This window comes from Gekko japonicus, unplaced genomic scaffold, assembly GCF_001447785.1.
Source record: "Gekko japonicus isolate JY-2015 unplaced genomic scaffold, Gekko_japonicus_V1.1 scaffold2978, whole genome shotgun sequence".
Lineage (NCBI taxonomy): Eukaryota > Metazoa > Chordata > Lepidosauria > Squamata > Gekkonidae > Gekko > Gekko japonicus.
In genome coordinates, this window is record NW_015165913.1 from 137,936 (window position 1) to 156,588 (window position 18,653).

Below are 18,653 nucleotides of genomic sequence, written 5' to 3' on the forward strand. Positions count from 1 at the left end.
TCTCTCTCTCTCTCTCTCTCTCGTGTGTGTGTGTGTGTGTGTGTGTTAAGTCCAGAGTGTTGCAAAAAGCAATGCTGGGCAGCGAGGCACCAACTCTGCTCTGCAAGAAATCTTGCTCACCCCACCCCCCACCGCTGCTACTGAGGTTTCCACTGGCTTTGCTCTCACATGGAGTGGCCTTTCTTTGCAGCATTAAGGCCCAGGGATGCTCCCGGTTTTTTTTTAAGGGGGGGAGGGCTTTCAATTCCACACTGCTTGCACAGGACTTCTGCAAAATGGTAGGCGAGCTCCCTGCAGCCCCTGGCGGTGCTGGCGTGCATGTCTGGGGGCGGGGGTGGGTGGCATGCGGCCTCAGTGCCTCAGCCCCAGGGTCAGGCCACGTGCAAGGCGACGCCTTCCTCTCTCCCGCCAGGGTCTTCATCCCCAGCTACACCTCCCGAGTGCTGGTGCAGCTGCGGAACTGCCAGGGGGCCAACCAGAGTGGGGAGGGCTGCCCGCTGTGGCTGAAAGCACGTGGCAAAGCCCCCCCCCTGCACAACTCCACAGCCGTCGCCTGCCGAGAGCAGGCCGCCTGCCGCCTGGCACTGGATCTCCCCTTCTGGCAGACCTGGTACTACGTGCTGGTTGAGAAGGAGCTGGGTGTGGCCGGCAGCATCAAGTTCCAGCTGGTGGTGCAGCTGAAGGGTGAGTGGGGGGAGGATGGGGGGGGGGGCTGAAGCGTCACATACCGGGGTGTGTCTGTGTCTGAAGGTGCTGCATGCAAAGAGGAGGAGGAGGGAGGAGGCGACAGGCCCAGAGCACAGAGGCCGGCAGAGGGGCCCAGGGTCAGGGCCTGGCTCCCTGTGGATTCCATTGGGCCAAATTTGGAACGATAAGAAACCACTTCAGAAAGAGACAGCAGTGAAGCCAGCCGGTCGTGGAACCTGGCCACCAGCTGGAGAGGGCTGAGAAGGAGAGGTCCCCCCTGAGAGCCAGTTTGGTGTCGTGGTTAAGTGCGCGGACTCTAATCTGGGAGAACCGGGTTTGATTCCCCACTCTTCCTCCACTTGCACCTGCTGGATGACCTTGGGCAAGCCATAGTTGTCGGAGCTGTTCTCTCAAGGGCAGTTCTCGAAAGAGCTCTCTCAGCCCCACCTGCCTCACAGGGCCTGTGGGGGGGAGGGGGAGGGAAAAGGAGTTTGCAAGCCGCTCTGAGACTCCCTTGGGTGGTGAAGGGCCATGGGGTATACATCCAATCTCTTCTTGTTCTTGTTCTTCTGAGAGGCCGGTGGGGATGGCTGGCTGGGCGGCCTCTCTTTCTGCCCGTGTCCCTGACGGGCTCCCTCTGCCCACAGACTGCTCCCGGGGGGGCCTGACCCGCCCCCTCCCCCCGCTCCCCAGCAGCAGCCTGAACATGCCGCATTCCTTCGGCTCCCCAGGGGGGGTGCCCATGGTGGACCACCTGGCCCCCTCCCCACTGAACAGCTCCTCGGCCCCCGCCGCCCCTCCCTCGGCCAGCGAGCACTGCTGGCCCATCCGGCCCACCCTGCGCAACGAGCTGGACACCTTCTCCGTGCACTTCTACATCTTCTTTGGGCCCAACGTCTCAGTCCCTCCCGACCGGCCGGCCACCTTCGCCATCAGCCTCCTGCCTGTGCTGGACAGTGGCGGCACCCTCAGCCTGGAGCTCCGGCTCAACGTGGTGTGTTGGCGGCGGCGATGGGTGGGCTGCGTAGGATGGAGGCGGGGGAGAGAGGGTCCTAAAGCGGAGCTCTGGGAGGGAGGGGGTCTGGAGAAGGCTGGCTGGGCCCGGCCCAGAAAACTGGGGGTGCAGCGGTGCTGCACTTGAGGGGTGTCTCCCTGGGAGGAGGGGATCCCTCCGTCATGGGGCTTCTCTTTCCGTAGTCCTCTCTGCGGGGGGAGAACGCGACAGTCTTTGCCTGCTTGAACCACGAGGTCCCTTTGGCCCTGGAAGAGAACTCCTCCGTCAGCTGTGAGACAGGTACGGGGCAGGCGCACACACCTCTGCACCGCCAGGCCACTGTGGAACAGGAGGGGGCACACTGGGCATTGCCCCCTCACTGTGGCTAGTGGTCCTGTGAGGATTCCCGTGGCATGTAGGGTGGGGGGGCTTTGTGCTGGAGTGGGCGGGCAGCTGTGCTCGGGCCTCTGACCTCCCTGCTGCTTTACCTTGGCAGAGCTGCTGGCCGGGTTCCTTCTGTCCATCAATGCCACGGCCCCCCTCACCCGCTTGCGGATCCCCTACCCACAGACGGGGAGCTGGTACCTGAGTCTGCGCTCGCTCTGCACCTCTGACCGTGGGTAAGGCAGGTCCTCCCGGAAAGGTTCCCACCAGGGTCCGACGCCGTAGAAGGCGGCCCTGTTGTCTGCCTCCAGGCCGCAGGAGAGAAGCCGCTCTGGGGGTCTCTGGGAGCCGCTCTGGGGGTCTGCGAGGAGGAGGCAGGGGGGCAATTACTCTCCGCAAGGGCAGAAGGCCTCAGCTGCCTCTTTCCTGGCCCTCCCTGCTGCTGAGCCTCCCACGCTACCGGCACACGGAGGCCCCACACAACACCCCAAGGGGACACATGCAAGAGGGGCGGCAGGTCCCCGCCGCCCTCCGGCTGACTCCCTGCCTCCTCCTGCCCCCCCCCCCCCCCCCCGCCCCCCCCCCCCCACTAGGCTGGAGCCGTGTGGGAACATCACCGCCGAGGTGTACCTGCGGACCTACCTCTCCCCCTGCATCGACGACTGCGGCCCGTATGGCCAGTGCAAGCTCCTGCGCACCAACAACTACCTGTACGCTGCCTGCGAGTGCAAAGCGGGTGAGAGCTGGGGGGGAGGGAGGGCCGGCGGCAGGAAGGCAGGAAGGCAGGCAGGCAGAGGGGCCCTGTGCTCTGCTCCCCCCCCCCACGGGTGGTGTTGCTCTGCCTCCCCCCCCCCAGGCACAGGCAGGTCTACGGCTGCCTTCCCGTCGGGGGCGGAGGCCCACCTGGCAAAGACGACCCCCGGCGACCTTGGCATCCCTTGGAGCCCGAGGTTCTGTGCTGGGAACCCATTTCCAGGTGCTGTTTCCAGGCCCCGTTGGGATCAGGGCCCTGGCGCAGCAGGAGAAGGAGCTGGAGCCGTTTTCACGGACCTTGTTCTTGTCCCCCTGGGGGAGAGGGGGAGCGGATGTGCAGGGCTGGACACGGGTACCTGTCCCAGTGGGTCCCAGAGCGGCTTCTGGGGCTCTTTCAGACCGGGGGGGGGGGACTGAAGCTCCTCCTCCCCACATGCTGGAGTCCCGATCCAAACTAGGTCCCCACATGCAAGTTGCCAGCACAGAACTCCACCACCCTCTCTGCTGATGGTCCAGGTGTCCCCCCCCCTTGGGTTTTCTTTTGGGGGGGCAACATGGGACTCAGAGCAGAGCCAGGCAGGGCGGACCCTGTTGGCATCACGGCCAAGATCCGGGTGCTGCCCTGCCATTCATGTGCTGCCCCTCCCCATCATTCCCATGGCATCCCGCCTCCACTTGGACAGTCTCTGGGGAGTGGACCTCTTCCTTTGTCTCCCTGTGGCCACGGGGGAGGAGCTGTGTGCTTATGACCCCTGTGGCCGTTTCTGCCCTGCTCTTCTGGGGTCTTCTCCCACCTGGAGGGGCTTTTCTTCCGCTCTCAGGGTAGCCCCCCACTGCCACCACCACCTGACTTTTTGCATGAAATTACCCACGGGGAGGGCCAGGGCTCCCAGCTTCCCTTCCCAGTTCTGAGGCCTGGCCTTGTTGTCTCCCACTGCCCAGCACCTGGTCACCCACTGGGAGAGCCAGTCTGGTGTCGTGGTTAGGAGTGCGCGGACTCTTAATCTGGGAGAACTGGGTTTGATTCCCCACTCCTCCTCCACTTGCACCTGGCTGGATGACCTTGGGCAAGCCGTAGTTCTGACAAGAGCTGTCCTTGAAAAAGAGCCGTTTCTGTCAGAGCTCTCTCAGCCCCACCTACCTCACAGTGTGTCTGTTGTGGGGAGGGGAAGGGAAGGGAGTTTGTAAGCCGCTCTGAGACTCCCTTGGGTAGTGAAGGGCAGGGTATAAATCCAATCTCTTCTTCTTTTTCTTCTGGTCACCACTGGGAAAATTTACTGCCTTGCGCACCCCTGGAGGAATGGCCACCTCCCAACTGCCTGCGCTCCCCCTGGCACCCCTCTTAAAATAGCATGTCCAAGATGGTGGAGGTCTATGTGGTACAGAGAACCATTCCCAGCATCAAAAGTTATAATGTATTTATACAAATAAAATGTTGACAAACATACTTTTAGCACAGCACCAGAGTAGAATCATAGAATCATGGAAGGTACCTCCATGGTTATCTAGTCCAACCTCCTGCACAATGCAGGAAATTCACAAATACCTCCCCCTCCCACCCCCAGTGACCCCTGCTCTATGCCCAGAAGAGGGCAAACCCCCCACAACCCTCCAGGACCCCCAGCCAAACTGGCCTGAAGGACAATTGCTTCCTGACCCCAAAGTGGCAATCAGCATTTCCCTGGGCGTGTAAGAAAAGGCCACAAGAACTAAGCACCGATGCAACCCTTCCTGCCTTCCCTCTCATGATCTGCCTAAGTTCACAGAATCAGCATTGCTGTCAGATGGCCATCTAGCCTCTGTTTGAAAACCTGTTCCACGCAGTTCCCGAGGAAGCCTGTTCCACTGAGGAACTGCTCTGTCAGGAAGTTCTTCCTAATGTTTAGCCGAAAACTCTTCTGATTTCATTTCAACCCATTGGTTCTGGTCCAACCTTCTGGGGCAATAGAAAACAACTCTGTACCATCCTCTATAGGACAGCCCCTCAAGTACTTGAAGATGGTTATCATATCACCTCTGAGTCGTCTCATCTCCAGACTAAACATAGCCAGCTCCTTCAACCTTTCCTCATAGGACTTGGTCTCCAGACCCCTCACCATCTTCATTGCCCTCCTCTGGACACGTTCCAGCTTGCCTATATCCTTCTTAAATTGTGGTGTCCAAACTGAACACAATACTCTAGATGAAGGCTAACCAGAGCAGAATAAAGCGATACCATCACTTCACATGATCTGGACACTATACATCTGTTGATAGAGCCCCAAATTGCATTTGCCTTTTTAGCTACTGCATCACACTGCTGACCCATGTTCAGTGTATGGTCTACCAAGACCTCTAGATCCTTTTCGCAAGCACTACTGCCAAGACAAGTCTCCCCCATCCTATAAATATGCATTTGGTTTTTTCTACCTGAATGCAGAACTTTACATTTATCCCCACTGAAATTCATTTTATTTATTTTATCCCAGTTTACCAGTGTGTCAAGATCATCCTGTATCCTGACTCTGTCTTCTACTATATTTGCTACCCCTCCCAATTTAGTACCATCTGCAAACTTAATAAGCATCCCCTCTGTCCCTTCATCCAATCATTGATAAAGATGTTGAACAAAACAGGTCCCAGGACAGATCCCTGAGGCACTCTACTGGTCACTCCTCTCCAAGAGGATGAGGAACCATTCACAACTAGCACTCTTTGGGTGTGCTCTGTCAACCAGTTACAGATCCACCTAACAGTCACAGGGTCCAAGCCACATTTTACCAACTTGTCAACAAGAATAGTATGTGGAACTTTATCAAAAGCCTTACTGAAATCCTCTGTCCCTCTCTCTTTACACGCCCTATCAGATGTTAAAATGGGACGGGTCCCTTTTGCTTAGGATGTTACAGATCCCTGTAGAGCCCCATTACCTTGAAGCCTGCTCCAGCTCTTCAGGCAAGCCCTGCCTGTGGAGAGGTCTGTGTGTGGTCTCCTGGATGCAGCACCCAAGGAAAAGAGACGAGACCTCCTTCCTGTTGCAAGGAGATTTTATCATGTCTGTTTCTCTACCCACTGACCAGGTCACACCAGGGCAAAGAGGCATTTCCTGGATATCTTTAGGAATCTCCTTCCTGAAGACTATCTAGGATTTTATCCCTCCAAATCTCTGTTCCCTGCTAGGAGGAAGGGGGAGATCTTGACCCACCCCTTGTCTCTCCTGCTTGAACTACTAGCATCTGAATGAAGATGAGCTGAGGCACGTCTGGAGAGCCATTGCACAGACTTCCCCCCTCCCCAGCCTGCTCTCTGCCTGGAGGGAAAACAGACTTTTAAAATGCACAGGGGGGAGGCTTTTGCTCCTGTCGGACCTTCCAGGGGGAAAATGCACTTCTTCCCAGCCCCACCAGGGGGAGAATCAGAAGACCTGCCGGGGGTCCCCGTGGCCCCCGGCCTTGACTCCTGACCTCTCCCTGCCCACAGGCTGGAATGGCTGGGGCTGCACAGACAACGCCGAGGCCTTCTCCTACGGGTTCCAGCTGCTCTCCACGCTGCTCCTCTGCCTGAGCAACCTCATGTTCCTCCCGCCGGTGGTCATTGCCGTGCGGAGCAACTACCTCCTGGAAGCAGCCGTCTACATCTTCACCATGTTCTTCTCAACTGTGAGTGTGGGCGGGGCTCCCTGCAGCCAGGCAGCAACACCCCCCCCAAACACCCCCCCCGCCCCCATGCTCTCAGTAAGCTCTGGAAGCCCAAAGGCAGGAGGGCGAAGGGCAGGTCTCCCCCACGAGATTCTCTTGGAGCTCCCAGCTCTGGAACTGGTCTTGGCTGGAAACAACCACCCCGCTGACTAAAGCACTGACGGGCCCAACCCCACCGCCTGCACTCAGCGTCCAAGAGGGTCAGATTAGGTGCTGTTCCCTTTGGTTACTTCCCCTGGATGCTGGCTCTTCAAGGGCCTCTCCTCCCTGAGAGCCTCTAGTCCAGGGGTGGCCGAACTTGCTTAGCGTGAGAGCCACACAGAATAAACGTCAGATGATTGAGAGCCGCAAGACATGCACACATATTACATGTTTTTACCGGGAAATAGGCACATTTGCTTTTTTATTAACATTAAATCAGACTGCCAGAAACAATAACGAAGGTAGTAAAAGCAGATATTGATAATGATATTTATTTGTCCAAAGATATTTGTTTGCTAGTGATATTGAGCTTTCCCAGCCGCCCTGCCGGGAGTCGCACAAGAGGTGTGAAAGAGCCACATGCGGCTCCCAAGCCACAGTTTGGCCACCCTGATCTAGTCCCCTTTGAATGGTGTTGGATAATTAGCAGGGCAAATGGATGCAGTGGAATGAGACAGCAGACAGGTGTGTGTTTAGCTCCTAAGAAAAAGCCTACCAGAAGAATTAAGGAAGGGTTACATGGAAGAAAGTAACAGCAGCCTAACTCATCTTTCTAGGTCTAACGCCATCTGATTTCTTTTTCTGTTTGTGACTGTGTGAAAACAAAGGAGTGGTGTTTCCCTGAAAACCCCCCCCCTGCATGCACGCAGGATGGCACGTACCTTTTCCAATGTACTGATCAGCCAGTAGTCAATCTTAAGGTCATCTCATTATGAATAACTAGGAAAAAGGCCCATTGTGGAAATAAATACAGCGGCCTCTAGAAAGAGGCTCTGGGCGGGGGCCCCGGCCTTGGACACTCGGTGTCAATTTGCTGTGGCAACCTCAGCAGGGTATAATGACACTGAGTCCACCGTTTTCTCCAGAGGAACTGATCTCTGCTACCTAAAGAACAGCTGTAATTTTGAGTGATCTCCAGCCCTCGCCTGGAGATTGGCAATGATGGTTCCCCAGAAGGGAATGGTTGGTTTGGAGGGTGGAGTCTATGGCTTTGTACCTGTCCGAGGTCCCACGCCTCCTGAAAACCCATCCTCTCCAGGCTCCATCCCTCAAATCTCCAGGAATTCCCCAACTGGAGTTGGCAACCCTATCTCCTTCCCAGCCAACCATCAACCTACCTTTATTTCCCCCTCACTCTTCAGCTTTCCACCCCCCACACACCTGCAGCCTCTCCCATGCTCTGAAACCCTGACTGCTACGTCACATTGGCTGTCATACGGGGGGGGGGGGGGACCTCAGCAGCATATAAGGATACAGAGCCCACCATTTTCTCCAGGGGAACTGATCTCTGCCATCTGGAAAGCGGTTGTAATTCTGAGGGATCTCCAGCCCACACCTGGAGATTGGACACATTTTACCAGGCTCAGAACAGCAAAACTGTTTAGAATGTTAGAGGCAAAAGCCAATCAAGTTGCATATGCAAACGACCTCTGTGTTCCGAGGCAGAGGCCAATGAGGCTGCATATGCAAATAACCTCTGTGTTCTGACTGGCTACGGGGGGGGGGGGGGACAGCAAACTGTTTAGAGTGTTGGAGGCGAGACTCAAGCAATGCAGCCAGTGGATAGGGACAGATTCTGAGTGACACACCCGGGCGCCAACCCATTCCGGAGCGTGTGGAATGTTCTAGAGAAGTGCCACCACCATTCCCACCTCTTCTTGGTGGGAAGATTCAACTTGACACCTAATTGGTTCTAACCTAACTAGCTAACATGAACATACAGAGGATTCAGCTTAACACTGAAGGGTTGACGCTTGTAGCAAAAACCCAACCAACAGCCAGGGACTCCCAAGGCCTTGTGCCTGTTGGGCACCTCAGTTTAATTGCATGGCCTCGTGCTCCATGTGAGAAAAAAGGCTATCTGCTCTGTCCCATTCAGAGAGGCGTCCGTGATGTCCCCCCATCAGCCATCTTTTTGCTGGACTAATTTGCCTTTTCTCACAGGCAGTGGGTGGAACCCTTTTCGAGTCCTGCACACTGCTTGGGGGTGGGGGTGGGCGATGATCCCCACTTTTCCCAGCCGACCCAGAACTATCCTCCCAACCTGGGAGGGAGCAGGGTCACACCAGCCGTGCAAGACATCATCGTGGCAAAGGTTCCTTGCTCATTTGGATGAAGTGAGCAGGAACCTGGCTGGACTGAACGTGGAGCTTCAGATGTTGTGAGAAAATGATGTTGCTCATCATCTCTGAGGAAGACTAGAGGAGAACAGCTGAGCAGTTGGAGGGAGAGGAGGCGGGCTCTTTACCACAAGCAGCTCCAAGATGGGAATAAGATCAGTCAGGCTCCTGAAGGTTTAATAAAGCGGAAGTCCAGGGGCACCCTGAGAATAAAGAACATTCATTTCGAGATGAGCTTTTGTGAGGCAGAGCCGGAGCTCAACAGTCGGGGAATGTGGCTTAAGGGGAAGGTTATGGGGGGGTGGGGGAGCGGAGGCTGAGACGGAGAGGCAGGGCGTGAACTCCTTCCCGAGTCTCCCATGCATAAATTCTCTGTCTGAGTGACAAGATCAGGATTAGCACCACAAGCAAGGTGATGAAGTCAGCTTGCGGAGAAGTCGGCTGAAGTCTAAGTGAAAATGAACTGATATTGGTAACGAGGTCACCGTCTGAAAAAGCAGGCTAAGAAGAACCAACTAAAATGTCTAAAAAGCGGCTCCTGTTAATCTATTAGGGATTGTAGCGAGTAAGAAAATCCAGATCTCTGTTTAAACCAAGATGACACAAAGTGTTCAGCACTTTCATGTTGTGTATTGTCTTTGGAAGTTTTTTTTAGGGGGGAGGGTTGGTAGAACAGGGACTCCAAGGTCTGTGCTGGGTGTGTCCAGGGAGATTAAGATGCCCCCCCCCCCACTCACTTCTGGATGTTGTGATTCCAGTTTGGTGTAGTGATTAAGTGCGCGAACTCTAATCTGGGAGAACCGGGTTTGATTCCTCCACTCCTCCACTTGCACCTGGCTGCATGACCTTGGGCAAGCCGTAGTTCTGATAAGAGCTGTTCTTGAAAAAAGGGCAGTTTCTGTCAAGAGCTCTCTCAGCCCCACCGACCTCACAGGGTGTCTGTTGTGGGGAGGGGAAGGGAAAGGAGTTTGTAAGCCGCTCTGAGACACCCTTGGGTAGTGAAGGGCGGGGTATAAATCCAACCTCTTCTCTTCTTCTTCTCTGCCTTAAGGCTGATTTGTGTTCATTATTCTGTCATACTGAGATTGCTACGTTTGTTGAATGTGGATGCTATTAGGTCCTTTAATGGTGTGGTTCAAGCATATATGGGGACAAAATTGGCATCTATGTCTGTTGCAGGGTTTGGTCCCTGAGTTTCATCCCTCTGTTCATTTCTTTGAATATCAGCCCACCTTCAATGGTGTTTTTTACAGCATTTTTCTTGCTAACCCCATATATATAAAAGGCAAGCCGTGCTGGCAACAACTCACCTACTCTCCCATTGGCCACTGGGGAAGCTGCTTTGGTGTGCTATTGGCTCATCCCACTGGCTTCTCCATTCTTACACCCCCACTTTTGATGCGTTGAACCTTGGGAGTTGTAGTTCTTAGCTGGCCTTACTGCAACCATTGTTGTTGTTGTTGTTGTTGTTCAGTCTCACACACAGTCGAGTCCATAGCAAAAGGAATTAGAACCACAACTACCAAGTTGGGAGTCCCAAGAGACCATGGGGCATCAGCAGGGAGTCAGTTAAACTGTTAATCAGTTAAAGTGTTACATGGGAAGCAGCTTTGGAATTGAAGGGGGTTGTGGGGAAAGGGAAGGCCTGGACATCTCTCTGAATTACAGTTGATCTCCAGACCCCACGGAGAACACGGTTGCTTTGGAGGGTGGGCTTTATGGCATCATACCTCATTGAAGTCCTTCAACAAACCTGGCCCTCCCCTTAGTATGGCCAGCCTCTAGGGGACACCTGGAGGTCTCCAGCTGTCACAACTGATCTCCAGATGACCAAGGTCAGTTCTCCTGGAGAAAATGGCTGTTTGGGGCAGTGGACTCTATGGCATTATACCCTGCTGAGGTCCCTCCCCAGGCTCTACAGGTTTTTCCCATCCCAGAGCTGGCAACCATGTAACTGGCTATGGAACCGCTTTCCAGACCCTTGGAACCCAGAAGACATGGCATAGGAGGAGGTGCTTTTCCACCTTAGCTGCCACTGCATAGCCCCAAATCAACGTCAGTAAGGGGTGGAGGGAACCATACCTGTGACCATGCGGCTGTCCTCCCACACTACCCACTTGGGGCAGCAAAATGACTTGAGACAGCCCTGCCTTATAGCGAAGCAGAAGGAAATGCAGCATTTCGAATGTGAGCCTGGATTTGCAAGGTCTTCTAACATTTCATGAGGCAAGAGGGCCCAGTGTTCTCATGTGGGAATGAATAGCAGCTAACCCAAACAGTTTTTCAAAAACACCCAGTCCTGAATGAAAATCTAAAGTGTAATCATTCGTAAAATCAACTGGCATGGCCAAAGCGTCTGTCCACACAGACACTTTTACTTAATAAATTAAGTTTACGTCCAGAACTTGCCTTCTAAACATGGCTTACCTCCCTCTATTTTCCCCTTCTCTCCACTGCCACAGCCAGGACACTAATCTGGAGCCTCTTTCTAGAGCTCATTGTATTTCTTCCCACAACAGGCCTTACTCCTAGTCTTTCATAAGTGACAAATGATTTCTAAGCGTGCCTATCTAATTCAGTCTTGCTAGCAAGCAACGTACACAACTGCTGTATTCCTAAAGATGGTGAATGGGCCACAGGCTAAAATGAACCTGGTCTAATGCAAAACAAAACTTCCTTTTCCCTCCCACTTAAAGGACTGGCTGTATGATTTGAATCAAGTAACCAGAAATATCCCAGACGTGGACTCCCCTTATTATATACAAGGGCATTGAAATACTATCTGGGTCCCCCCCCCAATTCCTTTTTTAATAATCCCCAGCATGGAGTTTGCCTCTTTCACAGCTGACACAGGCTGAGTCAACATCTTCGTTTAGTGGTCCACCATGACCCCAAGATCTCTTTCCTGGTTAGTCACCCCCGGTCCAGACCCCATGTATTAAACTAGGATTCTTTTTGCCCCAGGCACATCACTTCACATCTGCTAACTTTCTGCCTCCTTTTCCATTGTCACTGGTCGTAACCTATCCCAGTGGTTTTCTCCATCCTGCCAGGTTTCTGAAATGCCCACGGCATCTCTACACCAGTTTGGTGTAGTGGTTGAGTGCGCGGTTACTCTAATCTGGGAGAACTGGGTCCGATTCCCCACTCCTCCTCCACTTGCACCTGGCCTGGATGACCTTGGGCAAGCCATAGCTCTGATAACAGCTGTTCTTGAAAAAGAGCCGTTTCTGTCAGAGTTCTCTCAGCCCCACCTACCTTACAGGGTGTCTGTTGTGGGGAGGGGGAGGGGAAGGAGTTTGTGAGCCACTCTGAGACTCCTTTGGGTAGTGAAGGGCGAGGTATAAATCCAATCTCGTCGTCGTCTTCTTCTTCTCCCTTAGCACCGAGTGACCCAGCTCTCCCATCTTGGCTCAGAGGCTGAGGGCCTTAGTCTATAAAAGTGATCCTCAGCACTTAGGCAGGTCACAGTACTGGACTGACGGGCTCCAGCCTGCAGGAGCCGCTGCACAGGTTTTACGCTGGAACTCCCGGCAGTGGGTCATGGGTCTGGGCCCCGGGCAGGAGCCCCAGTCAGAAGGGGCTGGCAGGTGGAGGCTGGAAGGCTCAGGGGCCCCCGTCTCCTCAGGGGCTGCAGGAGTGCGCCCCTTGGCTGCCCACCTAGTGTGGGGTCCACCTGGTGTGGGGAGCACGAGGGACTGAGGGCTTTTCTGCAAGGACTAACCCCCCCTCCTCTCTGGGCTCCCGCCAGTTCTACCACGCCTGTGACCAGCCGGGCATCGTGGTCTTCTGCATCATGGACTACGACGTGCTTCAGTTCTGTGACTTCCTGGGCTCCCTCATGTCCGTCTGGGTGACCGTGATCGCGATGGCCCGGCTCCAGCCGGTGATCAAGCAGGTAACGGGGGGTGGGGGGTCCTCCGTGCAGGTGGCACCACCTTCCTCCAGCTCATGGGGGATGTCGACATCATGTGGAGAATGGCCACAGCCAGGCACGTGCGTGCTGTAGGGCCAGTGGGCCACTTAGGGGGCTGGAATGATTCTGCCTCTGTGGGTCTGTGATAACCACGCTGCCTCACCAGAGCAGCACTGGACTCTCCTGGGGGGTGCTTGGGACTCCCTGAGAAGAACTGGGGCAGGGCTGGGCTGAGCAGGTGCTGGAAGCGGGGGGGGGGGGCAGCGGGCGTTTTGAGCTGTGCAGGGCTCTGTCTGGAGACCAGTGCTCCCTCTGAGCTGTGGAGTCTTGTGAGCAAAAATTCTACTTTGTGAGCTCCTGGCATTAAAGTTGTGTGTGAGCGATTTGGCTGCTGCATCAATTAGTTTGCTCTGGAGCCCTCCTTCCTGAGCCGAGACAAAAATCTGTGAGCTGGAGGCTAAAAACCTGTGAGCTGGCTCACACTGACTCAGCTTAGAGGGAACACTGGTGGAGACATGCCAGTATGAGGGGGAAGGGCTCTGGGCTGGCATGTTGAACACCCCATGCCCCGGAGAGCATCAGGAACCCAGGAAGCAGGCGGGCGGCAGTTGTCATGTCGGAGGAGAAGGAGACAAAGCCGAGAGCCAGAGAGTGGGTGGGGTGGGGGCTGGTTTCAGGACCAAGGCCAGCAACCCAACCAGAGGGGCCTTCACTGGGGGCCCCCACAGGGAAGCGGGATCCGTTTTCTGCCCGGAGTTGATGCTCGATGGACACGGAAGGGTCATATTGTGCCTCCGAGGGGGGTTAAAAATAGATTAAAACACAACACAATACAAAATAGGTTATCACAAAATAGATTATACAAATACAAATTTGTTTGATTTGTTTGATTATACAAATACAAATTATACAAATAAAAAATAGATGAAAATACAATTTTAATTTTGTATATGCATTTTATGTAAGTTGTCCTGAGCCTGCTTCGGCCGGGGGGGGGGGGTATAAATTGAATGAATGAATAAAATTTTAACTTTTGAAAAGTTCCAGCTACAGTAAGTGTCTCTTACCAAAAATTCGGTTTATAGTGAAACTCGATGCAAATGTAGGCTCCCTGCAGAAAGAATGCACGAGCCACATGCCTTGCCTGCCTTTTAGCCAGTTTGGTGCAGTGGTTAAGTGCGCGGACTCTAATCTGGGAGAACCGGGTTTGATTCCCCACTCCTCCAATTGCACCTGCTGGATGCCCTTGCGCAAGCCGTAGCTCTGACAAGAGCTGTTCCTGAAAAAGAGCAGTTTCTGTCAAGAGCTCTCTCAGCCCCACCCACCTCACAGGGGGTCTGTCTGTTGTGGGGAGGGGAAGGGGAAGGAGTTTGTCAGCCGCTCTGAGACACCTTTGGGTAGTGAAGGGCGGGGTATGAATCCAGTCTCTTCTTCTTCTTCCTTTGAAGGGAATGACTTCTCTGACTGTCGTCCAGCAATGTCATTGTTCAGGCACAGATATTATAGCTTGGGGGGGGGGGTGGCAGGTCACCCTGAGTGCAGCCCCTGGATCCCTCTGGGCATAAATCCGCCACTCCCCGCCTGTGCCTGGCGACTGCCCCCTCTCTGCAGCTGGCTCCCTACGCTAATCATAAAGAGCCACATAAACACGGATGTTTTCCTCCCACTTCGCGGGCAACAGTGAATTGTACCAGAACTATCACCCGACGTTGCTTCCGGCTGAGATGGTTGACTTTTCATGGGGTGCAGCCGGGCAAGGGAGGATGGTTCCATGACAAAGGAGAAAAGGCAGACTAAAAACCAAAAGGAGCACTAGAGACATAAAGCCCCCAAACTCTGCAGGGTGTTGAGGATTCTGTCCTAGGAGGCTCAGGGCCCCAAAGAGGGTCTAAAAGAGGCATGGGCTTGTCTGTCACTCTCTAGAATCCAGAGGTCAGAGATTTAAGATAACTTGTAGGGCAGCCTCTGAAGTTGCACGAAAACACAACTTGGATTCAAAGCAATGCGCTGTCATGGCCGTGGCAAGGAATCGGTAGCCGCTTGTATGTAAACGATACAGAGAAATCGGCCCCTTTCCTTGGCCATTTAAATCAGGAGGTAAATCCAGGCGCCCACCTGCCTCCGAGGGGGAGAGGGGTGTTGGATTCTCTGGACTTGGTACCGCCAGAGAACCACAGAAAAATAGCAGAGTGCTCAAGGCTTTAACGCAGCGGAGCTAGGGGGCTAGGTGTGGCAAGAGACTTACAAAGTCACACAGAGTCAGCAGTCAGTTCTAAAACGAATTAGTAACTTTTATTAAAGGAAATGCATGGTTGAGAGCAGTGTTCCCTCTAAGCTGAGTCAGTGTGAACTAGCTCACAGTTATTTAGCCTCCGGCTTGCACATTTTTGTCTTAGCTCAGGAAGGATGGCTCCAGAGCAAACTAACTTATGCAGGAGCCAAATCGCTCACTCGCAACTTTAATGCCAGTAGCTCACAAAGTGGAATTTTTGCTCACAAGACTCCATGGCTTAGAGGGAGCATTGGTTGAGAGTGCAGATAAGAGATAGATACAGATGACCTACTCTAACTAGCTAGACGGCGTTGGATGCTGAACGCATGTCCAGCCTCCACGGTGCAAGATGCAGAGATCAAGCACCTTCCTTGGGTGTGGGTGCGAGAGAGAAGAGAGTGAGAGGGCGGACGCAGGGGAAATTGCCCCATCGAGTCGCATCCTACTTCAAAGGAAAGGGTCAGATAGCAGGAAGGAAAGGGTGCTCTGTGTGCCCTGAGACCTCTCTATCTGTCTAAACCCTTTGGTGCCATCTTCTCAAGTCCGAGGCAGGAGACAGCGCCCAAGTCCTCCACTTCTAACGAGGGTGGAGGGGGAGAGGGGGGCCCATCCTTCTGGCTCTCCTGAGCCCTTTTAGCGCCACGCAGCCTTTATTTCTACCCCCATCTTATCCCCCCATTTCAGTTTTCCTTTTAGAGAGGAGGGGGTGGTGGTGAACGGATGGCGGTTTCGGGGATGGGACTCTGGCACACCTGTCACCGACTCACGCGCTCTCTCCCCCCCCCTCTGGGCAGGTGCTCTACCTGTTGGGTGCCATGCTGCTCTCCATGGCGCTACAGCTGGATCGACACGGCCTCTGGAACCTGCTGGGACCCAGCCTCTTTGCCTTGGGGATCATGGCCATCGCCTGGGTAAGGACAGGGCGGTCGAGGCCCCCTCCCTTCCCCTCCCTCCGAGAGGACGTGCAGGAGCCCTGGTCCCCGCTCAGGCGGTCACAAGCCCTCCGCTGGCCTCACTCTCCAGCGCTCGGGTGCCCCCGGCAGGCCCTCCCCCTCCCCCCCCACTGGCCCCTTCTTGTGCCTGCACTTGGGACCGGCAGGAGAGGCGGTGTTGGGCCAGCGCTTCACCTAGCAAAAAATGTTTTTTATTCCGAACAAATATGTTGGCTGGCAGTCTGTCGACAGGAGCAGTGATACTGAGGTTACCAGGGGTCATTTCCTAGAAAAAGAGGTGCAGGGGCGCATTAGCATAACTCATGAGCATAACTCATTTGCATATGCCACACCCCCTGACATCACCGGAAGTGTGTCAGAAGGCAACACCCACCGCTCAGGCTCCACTGGACTCTTTTGGATTGCTAGCTATGGGCGGGGGGGACATGTGCAGATCTGTCCTCGCAGAGGAGGGAGAGCTTGTACCTGAATAAAACTTGGTCTTAAAGGTGCCACTGGACTGTTTTGGACTGGGGGCTGGGGGGGCGAGCTCTGCAGCTTACCTGGCTGCTTCTTGCTCTGACCAAGGGCTGCTGGGAGCGGGGGGTGGGGCTTGTTGCATGTGCCCGCCCCCTGGGCTCTTTACTGTCGGAGCTCTGCTCCTGTGCGCTCCTGCCGGAAATGACCCCTGGAGATTACTCCATCCTGACCGGAGTCCAGCAGCACCTTAGAGCCCATCAGGGGATTATCAGGGGACGAGACTGTGAGAGTTGTGGCTCCACTTCATCCGATACCCCCCCCCCGAGAACCTTACTGGTCTCTCAGGTGCTCCTGAGCTTGAATCCAGCTCTTCTGCAGACCAACAGGGCTTCCCCCTGCACACCTGGGACTCACTCCGGCCTGTGATTGGCTTACAGAAGAGGTGAGTCCAGTCCACCTGGGGCTTCCGACTCACACATCCCCTAGTCCGAGGCTCCTGTCCGTTCCCTGCCCCAGAGAGGACCCGGGAGGGGCAGAAACACCCCCAAGTTCCTTGTGTGCCTCAGCAGGCGAAGCAACCCCGGGCCAGCCAGCCAGCCAGCCAGCCAGCCAGCCAGCCAGGGGCGGATGTGGAATGAGCCCACCCTTTCATGCTCCCCAGCCCCTCCCCATTTTGGCCTCCGTGGGCTCGGCTAGACTGTGGGAGAGTGGCTGGCCAGGGTCACCATGGCGGAGCAGGGATCGGAACCTGGGTCTGGCACGCTGGCCACTCAACCGGGCTGCCCCGTCCTGACGCTCTCCTTCCTTCCTTCTGCAGACGGCCCGGAGCATCCGCCGGAGACACTGCTACCCGCCCACCTGGCAGCGCTGGACCTTCTACCTGCTCCCCGGGGCCCTGATCGCGGCCTCGGCCGTGCTCCTCTACGCCTTTGTGGAGACGGAGGAGAACTACTTCTACATCCACAGCATCTGGCACATGCTCATTGCGGGCAGCGTGGGCTTCCTGCTGCCCCCCCAGGCCAAGGCCGACGGCTTCGCCAGCCCCCTGCCTCGCCGGAAGGGCTGCGGCTACCAACTCTGCATCAATGAGCAGGAGGAGCTGGGGCTGGTGGACCCAAGTGCGGGGGCCTCCGTCACCAGCGTCTGCGCCAGCTGACGGGGGCTCCAGACAGACTCTGGGGGATGCAGCCCCATGGCCAGAGACAGACCACTGCTGGGACGCTGCGCCCCCCCCCCACTCATGTCCTCCAGCTGGCGGAGCCTTCGTCTGACCACTGACCTCCCTTGCAGTGCGGCCGCATGGACAGGCACCCTGCACGTGGCAGAGGTCTAGACCGTGGCTCAGGGATGGGACGCACGCCATCCTCCTGTGGCGGTCCCAAGGCAGCCTGGCTCCATTCCGCGCTGCGGGGGGCCCTCCTTCCCTCACCCCTCCCTCTAATATGCAACGCGCAGCACCAGGAGAGACTCGGGACCAATTCTGGCTGAGCAGTCAGGAGCGGAGGGACCAGTTCCAGAGTGCTGAGGGACAGACAGGGCCTCGGACGCAAGGGCCCCGTGGGCTCCAGGATGTTCCAGTGCCGGCTGGTGGCGCTGCGGCTGGGCATGCAGAAGGGCCGGCAGTGGCACTCTTGCTGTTGCTTGGGGCCCTGTGGTGTAGGACACTCGCTGGCTGGCCTCCCTCCTTGCTCGGGACACTTCCTCCAGCCCAGGACACGGTGGCCGTTTCTCCCCTTTGCCAAATAACCAAGGCCAGAGCAGCCCTGCCTCTGTTGTGTCCGGCCTCTCTTCTTTGGGACGGGGATGGGGATGGGTGGGGTGCTGTGCTGCCTGGTGAGGGCCCTCGCTTGGCCTGGGGGACCACGGGGGCCGGGGTCTTCTCCTGTGGCTCTGATCCCGGCACAGCCACGTGCCTTCTCTGGGGGCACCCTTCTCTCTGCCAGCCCCCCCGGGCTTTCCCTCCTCCGCCCTCCAGTCTGCTGTGCTGCAGGATCCGGACAGCCCCGGACAGCCGGGTGTGCCTCCTACTGGCGGCGGGAGGGCCACAGCCTGCGGCACGGGGTTGGAATTCGCACGGTACCATGAGGGGCCGGCAAGCCGAAGCGTTTGGCTCCTCAGGCCCGGTCTTTCTCTCTCCCCTTTCAACTGGCTGAGCCAGAGGAGGGGGAGGAGGGAGAAGACCCCAGCTGGGCCGGGAAGGGAGAGTGGCGAGGAGGCGGAGGAGCCGCCCTCACAGA

General features: G+C 55.8%; 1 protein-coding gene across 1 annotated transcript in view; it reads left to right on the plus strand.

Moving 5' to 3' along the window:
* Positions 1-17,572, plus strand: part of TMEM8B (transmembrane protein 8B) — a 62,594-nt gene extending 45,022 nt beyond the window's left edge. Inside the window, exons 5-13 of the mRNA XM_015411400.1 lie at positions 413-684; positions 1,335-1,681; positions 1,885-1,981; positions 2,178-2,301; positions 2,659-2,801; positions 6,278-6,456; positions 12,568-12,714; positions 15,799-15,915; positions 17,234-17,572. Of these exons, the coding sequence (XP_015266886.1) occupies positions 413-684; positions 1,335-1,681; positions 1,885-1,981; positions 2,178-2,301; positions 2,659-2,801; positions 6,278-6,456; positions 12,568-12,714; positions 15,799-15,915; positions 17,234-17,572 (1,765 nt within the window). The remainder of the gene's footprint in view (positions 1-412; positions 685-1,334; positions 1,682-1,884; positions 1,982-2,177; positions 2,302-2,658; positions 2,802-6,277; positions 6,457-12,567; positions 12,715-15,798; positions 15,916-17,233) is intronic.
* The last annotated feature ends 1,081 nt before the right edge of the window (positions 17,573-18,653 follow it).